At 38.8% G+C, this 8699-nt stretch overlaps 1 protein-coding gene across 2 annotated transcripts in view; it reads right to left on the bottom strand.

Annotated features, from left to right (window-relative positions):
* The window catches only part of LOC116688614 (guanine nucleotide-binding protein G(s) subunit alpha), a 32555-nt gene that overhangs the window by 2823 nt on the left and 21033 nt on the right, over positions 1–8699 (bottom strand). For both annotated transcript variants that reach the window (XM_032514760.1, XM_032514761.1), the window contains exons 6-9: positions 2812–2866; positions 1817–1890; positions 679–737; positions 264–384 (exon numbers count right to left, since the gene is read on the bottom strand). In XM_032514760.1, the coding sequence (XP_032370651.1) occupies positions 264–384; positions 679–737; positions 1817–1890; positions 2812–2866 (309 nt within the window). The remainder of the gene's footprint in view (positions 1–263; positions 385–678; positions 738–1816; positions 1891–2811; positions 2867–8699) is intronic.

Below are 8699 nucleotides of genomic sequence, written 5' to 3'. Positions count from 1 at the left end.
AAAAAAAAAAAAGAGTACAGAACAAAAAACTGGTTCAAAAGACGGTATAAAAAGGTATAACACACATATAGAAAGTGCCACAGTGCCGCTCATCAACAGCCTTTCAGCCATAGTGTCAGACAGGAGAAACGGAGAAAAAGGAGTATTGACATCTACTAGGTGTGTTGTTCGATCATCCGTGTGGCAAAAAAACAAAAAACATCACGCACATCATCAAAACCCAAACCAACATTCATTCTGTCTCCATCACTACAGCTGTTCACCTGTTGTTCCAAATGTTCTTGAAAAGGTTGAGTGCTTCCTGTAGTCTGTTGGTCTGATTGTCCTCTCTGATCACCATGTTGTAGCTGCTACTCGCCACCACAAAGATGATAGCTGTCACATCTGTGCCACACACACCAAAACACCACATAGGCTGCGATTACACAACAAAGACGAGTAAAACTACCAAACACTCTCATCACCTTTAGATTTAAATAAACACAGATACATGTATCTGGCAAAAACTAGAAAACAAATGGACACAAATTGATTATCATTAAAAAAAGAATCAGTCAATGACTGCTTGTCACTGATTATTTATTATTATTATTATTATTATATATATATATATATATTCAGTAATTCATTCATAATTTCATCCATTCAATAAAGCAGTCCAAGCTACAAACACTGTACCGTTAAAACACTGGATCCATTTTCGACGTTCATCCCTCTGACCGCCAACATCGAACATACTGTAAGACGGATGAAGTGAAAAGTTGAATTTGCATTGTAAAGAAAGTACTTTGAATACTGAATAATGGATGTAAATTACATGACAACGATGTAAACTACCAGTCAAAAGGCTGATCTTTTAATGCAATATATACATTGCCCATTATCAGCAACCAGTCATCCATTGTTCCAAAGGCACATTCTGTTTACTAGTTTGATATCACTTTAAAAAAAAACTAACTAGAAAAACATTGGGGTTCTCCAATGTTTTTCTAGTTAGTTTTTTTTTGCAATTATGTAAGCACATAATGTAATCTGAAAACTGCATTGGATAAATCAATCATGCAACTGATCTTAGCTGCTATTCTGTCTACAATGGAGTGCAATGGAAATTTCTAAGTGAACCCAAACTTTTGACCGGTAGTATATGGAGAACAGAAACAAGACCTTTTGCAAAGTTTAACATTTCAGGAACACATGAATTCATGAGGTTTATTATTTAAAGGTCCCATGACATAGTGCTCTTTGGATGCCTTTATATACACATTAGTGACACAATATCTAAATGTCTCTTTCCCAAAATTCTGCTTTGGTGCAGAATTACAGCCACTAGAGCCAGTCCCACAATGAGCTTTCCTTAGTAGGAGTCATTGAAAGTCATGATGTCTCTCTCTCATGGGTGGGACAAATCCTCTGGCCGGGCAAAGCAGAGAAAGGGGAGGTTACATTGCTCCTTATGACCTCATAAGGAGCAAGATTCCAGTGCAGCCCATTTGAGCTTTCATTTTCTCAAAAGGCAGACCAAGATACCCAGGGCTCGGTTTACACCTATCACCATTTCTAGCCACTGGGGGACCATAGGCAGGCTGGGGGAACTCATATTACTGTTAAAAAAACTCATAAAGTGAAGTTTTCATGCCATGGGACCTTTAACAACAATACAAAATGGCTCATTGTCCTTTAAAACAAATTCCTCTTCCGATGTTTTTCTTGCAGAGTAGGTGGTTTTTCTTTAAAATCTGTGGCTATATTTCAACTACTCCTTGTTTGACTGGTACGTTTCTCACACAGCGATAAAGAAAACGTTGTGGTAACTCACTGGAAATTGACTTTGTCTATCTGAAATCGTGTCTCGAAGATCCCAGATGTCAGTACTCTGCATCTCAACAGGTCCTGAAAAATAGGGGCGGAACAAAACAGCGTTAGATAGTTAAAGAAAAAAAGCTTTAAAAACATAGAAGATGTAGAAGAGGGACGTCAGGAAGGTAGGCATAAGAGTGTGAGAGAGGAGGATAACAAGGAATTAAAGACAGGATAATTAACAGGAAAAGAAAGAGAAAATAAACTCATGGACAACAAGTACTGTTATGATTCACATATCGAACAGAACTATTCAACTTATAGGCCGTTCATCTATAAAGAAGGCAGACTTTAAATGGGAGATAAAAGTGAAAAATGGCCATCACAATAACCCAGCATCGTACAAACATCATTCGTTTTATGATCTACACCCGTGTAGGCCTGTAACAGTTATTACATAACTGTCTAATCACTATTATTTTACATAATCGCCATTTCTTCATTCAGTCTTAAGAGGTATAACTGTTGATGGTAATAGTCAATTTTATGTTCATATAAGTAAATAAATACAATGTTTTATGATAATAAACAGACGTGGTTTTACTTCATGGGCTGGGTACTTGTGGTATTACATTTTTGGGGTCAGATTAACTAAAATATGTATCTGGGATTCATTCAAAACTTTTTGTTTGAAAAAGTAACAAATAATTTAGAAATTTGACTAACAGAGACAATTATATTGTTAACCGTAATTAATTATGAGACAATTAATTGTTCAGTCAAATTTGGAATTGTTGCAGCTCTACACCCGTGGTCTTCATGCAGTGACATGTCAAATGGTCTTGATAAATTAATAAATGATTGATTGATTTTAAAAATTGGTTGGAATTTTTTTTTCTGTCAATTTACAATATAGAGCAATAGAAATATAGAGCACAGATCTGCATCTGTGCTCTATATTTCTATTGCAGAGTGCTTCAATATAACAAGTGTTGGGTGTGATGAACATCTCACCTGATCCGTGGGGGTGTAGTCATTCTGCTTGACCACGTCGACCCGGTCTAGGAAGCTGCGAAAAGAACAGAGAAATACAGCCGGATCTTAACTGCTGTGCTGCAGACAAATAATAACAATAATAAAATAATAATACTATTAAATAGTATATACTGTACATACTAACAGAGTAAACCATGTCAACATTTTGACTGGCCAAATGCAACACTTTTATGTTGTGGAGGCAACATGTGACACACACACACACACACACACACACACACACACCACACACACACACACACACACACACACAACACACACACCACACACACACACACACACAACACACACACACACACACACACACACACACACCACACACACACACACCACACACAACACACACACACACACACACACACACACACACACACACACACACACACACACACACACACACACACACACACACACACACACACACACACACACACACACACACACAAAGTACATTGGAGCAAGAGAAAAGTGGAGGACATTAGTGCTGAGCAGCCACCAGGTGGCGTGTGTTTTAATTCACAGTGAGATCAGAAGCAGCCAGTCTGAGTCACCAGCAGCCGTTTGCTCTGTCAGACCAGAGGCGCTTCGTCAATGGAGCTGCTGTAGTAATACTTCCACAGGAGGAGAGGTGTGGTGTGTGTGGTGTGTGTGTGTGTGTGTGTGTGTGCGTGCGCGCGTTGGAAGGCAGGGCTGCGGTGAGATCAGATTTGCAGAGCTCCTACCCAAATGAATGTTAATTGTTCCGATGAACTGACCTACATAACTACTGCTTTTCAAGGTGTGCGTGAGTTGCCCTACAGCTTTCATTATGACTGTATCAGGGTCACCTACTGGGGTGTCTGCTGTCACAAGTCAGGACTCAAAACAGGCCCAAAGAAAGAAACGTTTATATGAGCATCTGTTAAGGAAACAACAGCATTTCTCTCATGTCATCCCGGGATGAAGAAGTGAGTCTTTGTTGAAGTCTTTGTTAAACCATTCCTCCTCATGTCCAATATGTTAGACGAGCTGGATTATGTTACAAGATATACACAAATACAGACAAAAAAGCCAGAGTTTGTAATATCCCTGCAGTCCTGACAATACTTTCAGATGTACAGAAGAAACATTGTGTAGAAAGAAGAACAGGAATTGCTCCGCTCCAATAGTGGAAAGAGGAGTGGGCTGAACTCGGGCGAATGCTGCTACACTCAGTGGAATTTGGGGATTATCTTTAAGTTAATTCGGCAACTATCTGAAGGGTGAAGCAACTTCATGTTAGCAGCAAAGGGAATCATCTACAGAAGAAGGATTTTAAATAAGTCTTACAAGGTTAATATCATTCACGGAGTTTAAGTTACTAGAAGTCCTATAGTTGATGGTCTCCTGTTAAACATTTACAGAAAAAGCTCCTGAAAAGACCCTGAATTCAATTTGGTCATGTCTTACACAGGCCCAAAATTATTGCAATATAGAGACCAATACAATTCCTTACTGAGACCACACATTTTCAAAAAAACACTAACAACAAAGTGAAAAAACAATTGTGTTATTGATAAGTAAACTACCTGCCTAACTGCGTTTTCAATTCCATCGTGATCAAAAGGGCCATCTCAAGTCAGTTTTGGGGATGCACAGGAACATAAACTATTTCATAATTTGGGTTAATTTACCAACCACTCTGTAAAAAATAACGTCCAATGAGAACAAGTGCTTGATTACTTGCAATGACAATTAGAGTGATAGATGAGCAGAATTATTTTTTGCATCACAACACTATTGTTACTTCTTTCAGAATTGCCTCTGATCTTTGTTGTATTTCCTCACGATATTACTACATATCTTTTTGACAGGCCTCAAAAATGATAAAAAAAATAAAAAATAAAAAAGTAGCAATGCCTACGTAAAACATTGCTTTATTTTTAATGCAAGCTTTCCGGCAGAGTATTATAGCCGAGGTGCACCGCCTCAACTTAAATACAGAGTGCCTCTAAAAATGTCAGACATTTTTTTTACAAAAGTTTACATTTCTATGAAATATAATAATAAGCTTCAGGGTCCTAAAGCAGAGGTGCTCAATTGTACCCAAAAAAAGAAAAATATTGTAATAATAATGAGTGAAAAGATTGTTTACGTGACAATAACTAAACTGACAAGACAAGATGTATCAGGGCAACGCTTACCAACTCCATCTAATTTCTAAAAAAATAAAGAGGAAAAACCCTGAACACAAACTAAACAGGCTGGGAACCACTTTTTTTCAGTTGGCTGCTAACAGCCAAACGTACTTATTTCCCACTCTGTTTGATTTCTGCATGGCTGTCTGGTTTGACGGATCGTCTCCCCACCGCTCTTACAACTAGAAAGGCAAGACGCTTAATGGTAGCTGCCTCTCAGGGCAAAGGTATGTAACCCCCTCTGGGATAACTAGGAATGTGGCAGGCAGGGGTGAAATGTGACAGGAGGGCTGCAGGTAACACACAGAGGAACAGGGGGCTGGGTCTGCGGACGTTACAGTGCAGGACAGACAGACGGACAGACAAAGGGAAAAGACACGGAGTCAGGAAGAAGAGAGCCGTGTGAGGCTGAAAGAGAAACAGAAGAGGACAAACCGCCTGGGGAACAAAGACATGCCCATGTGCATATCTCTACACAGATGCACACTGACACAGATATTTATACAGAACACACACATCATGGCTGCCAACGACATCTGCCGAGGCCAGACTCTTGTTTATCTACAGCTCCGGTCTGAGGCGGCGACACGCCCAGAACAAACACACGGCTCAGTTTTTAGCAGTTCTCCCTATTAACAGGAGAAGTGCCAATAATAACCATGCCTAGTAAGTTGAACTAAAAAATAGTGGCTGCCCCAGTAACAGAGAGGTCTACCTTTCAGGGTTATTCTGGGGTGGCAGACAGGCTGACTTAAACTCTGGAAATATACACGGGACTACTGTCTGGTGAGTGAAAATAACCCAGCATATATATACATAAAAATATATAACTATTTTATTGTTGTATAAGCATAAACAACCATGGACACTTTTCTTTTCTCACCAATTTAGACTAGGAAAAATGAAAAGGCTAAAAAAATGTAATTTTACAACTTTCTTCTATTCTTTATGTGAAGTCTAAAGCTTCCTATGAAAATAATTCAAGTACTTCTACAAACAGCAACATTTTCTAATAATAGTTACAAACTCAAAAATTAAAAGAGGAATGGATGTACTGAAACAAGTCGTCTTCACCTCAATAACAGCATTAGGTTGCAAATAAATATGGGATTTTTTTCTGTGGCAATAATTCCAAAAACAATCAAATATCAAACTTCCATGCTGAAGGACATAACCGGCTACAGTATCACAGCAGCGTAAAACAAAGCTGATAACCCTTTTCCTATAATGTGTTCATGTGGTTAGAGTGGCAGTATTAGGACAAAGGTTTACCCTGATTATGAGCTGGTACACATCCTCAGCTCTACACGGGGATTAGGCTACTCTGAGGCGCACAACAGGGCCGACACGTCTGGCCTCCACACAAACAGCTGGACTGGAAAATATGCTGAGTTAGGGATCCTTCAATTGCTTGGATAAAAAAACATCATTCACTTTATAAATAAGATAACATGAGCATGTTTAAGAGGAATCTTTCAAGTTACTGACTGTTCAATTTAATATTCCCTTCATGTGAACATATTATAAAAGCTTTTGACAATGTCATTTATTTTAAAACACGGCATTCATCATTTAACAAGAAATTAATTGGAATGACAGTATTTAGTGTAATTGTGTTTAATAGGGGTTTAATGTAACACACACACACACACACACACACACACACACACTTAACTCCCTAAAAAGTGCCTCTTTCTACATCTGCCAAAATCCATTTACGTCTCCCTGATTTTCAAAAGTTCAAAAAGCAAATTATTCTCATGTTCACATCATCTCCTTTTAAAAAAAACACTAAAATCATCTCAAACAAAGGCTTGCTCATCAACAAAGAAAACGTAATGTAATATTTCTGTCAAAAAGAGAACCCAGTCATATTTGGCTGAGAAGCTCATTATAAAAAGTGCAATTGTTCATGTTAAATAAAGAAAACTAAGTAACAGGTAGGAGGATTAAGAAATTGAAAAAGAAAATATAGATTGTCCTTAGATACATCTGTGACGAGTCACTATTAAATCCAAAATAGTTTAATTAATTTATTTCATATAGCCCTGACCCTTGTTAAGACCCTAAGCCTACATGTAAAAAGTAAAAGGAAACATGGGACTAAATGCCGTAAAAAGAGAAGCTTTTACTAAATCTTTCTAAGCAACAAGTTCATTAAACTGTACCAGTATCATAACGTTTTGAAGCTAAATTACACAACTTGGAAAATCAAAGCAAATTCCAATTTAATTCAATTTCAATTCAATTGTATTTATAGTATCAATTCATAACAAGAGTTATCTCGAGACTTTACAGATAGAGCAGGTCTAGACCACACTCCAGAATTTACAAGGACCCAACAGTTCTAGTAGTTTCCTCCAGAGCAAGCAACAGTGCGACAGTTTAAGCACTTCAAACAGTGACTATAAAAACACTGGAATCGGTCTAGTCAGGATACTGAAATCAGACTCTGCACAAGAGAAGACTGAAGCTGCACAAGCCTCAGAATCACTACATCAGGAAAGTCAGAAAATAGTCTCGGCGCTTTCTCAAGAAGGGAAAAGATCGCGCACGGCCCGCCAAGCGGAACGATTTGAGGGGCTTTACTGCTTCTTTGTATGTTAACGCTTCACACTGAGAGCCAAAAGCTTCACCAGCCGATCCACACACACACACACACACACACACACACACACACACACACACACACACACACACACACACACACACACACACACACACACACACACACACACACACACACACACACACACACACACACACACACACACACACACACACACACACACACACAAAGAGGAGGAAAGAAAAGAGAGAGAAGGCTGAGTCTGACATTACAGCGCTGCTCCAAAAATAGCTCCCTGGCACCCTGGCCTCCAGCTTGGTTGTCATGGAGACAGAACCACAGGCCCTATAAATAGACAATCGGCTTCCAATCTTGTGCTGACTGGAGTGAGGCCAGAAAGAGGGAGAGACAGACAGGGAGAGAAGAGAAGAGAAGAAGAAAGAACAAACAACAGATAGAAGAGAAAAAGAAAGAATGATTGGGGGAGAGAAACAGAGCGAGCAACAAAAGACAGAGAGAAACGAGAAGAAGAAGTGCAAGAGAAAAGGAACAAAGAACAAAAAGAACAAATTACAGACGTTAAGAAAAGAAGGGATAAATTAATAAAGAATCAAAGACAAACAGAAAGACAAACAGAATGAAAGACCAACACAAAAAGAGAGAGAAACCAAAAAGAAAGAACAGGTTAATTAAGTCAAGAATCGATTGAAAAACGGAGGGGGGGAAAAAAACACTGAATGAAACAAAAAAAAGACAAAAAATAAGGGAAGAGCATAACACAAGACAGAATAGCTAAATAAAAGAGAAAATAAAAAAAAATGTGTTTGAAAAAGAGTCAAATACAGTAAGAAGGGAAAGGAGTTAAACTAATACTGGGAACACTGGGACAATCACTGAACACACACAGCATTCAGGAAATATCAATACAGTGAGACTGCATCTCACTCACCTTAAACACACTAAATGTGCCTGACTCACGCTACACACCAGCACAACCAGAGCACGTCTGCTACTTTAAACCATTTCAGAATCACACCACGCTAAAGTTATGGCCCCACAACCCCCCAAAACACTGTTTGTCTTTGCCCATCCGCGTTCTCTCCCCCTCTCCCTCTCCCTCT

The sequence above is a fragment of the Etheostoma spectabile genome, chromosome 4 (assembly GCF_008692095.1).
Source record: "Etheostoma spectabile isolate EspeVRDwgs_2016 chromosome 4, UIUC_Espe_1.0, whole genome shotgun sequence".
In the NCBI taxonomy this organism is placed as follows: domain Eukaryota; kingdom Metazoa; phylum Chordata; class Actinopteri; order Perciformes; family Percidae; genus Etheostoma; species Etheostoma spectabile.
This window is presented reverse-complemented; position numbering and strand designations above follow the sequence as displayed.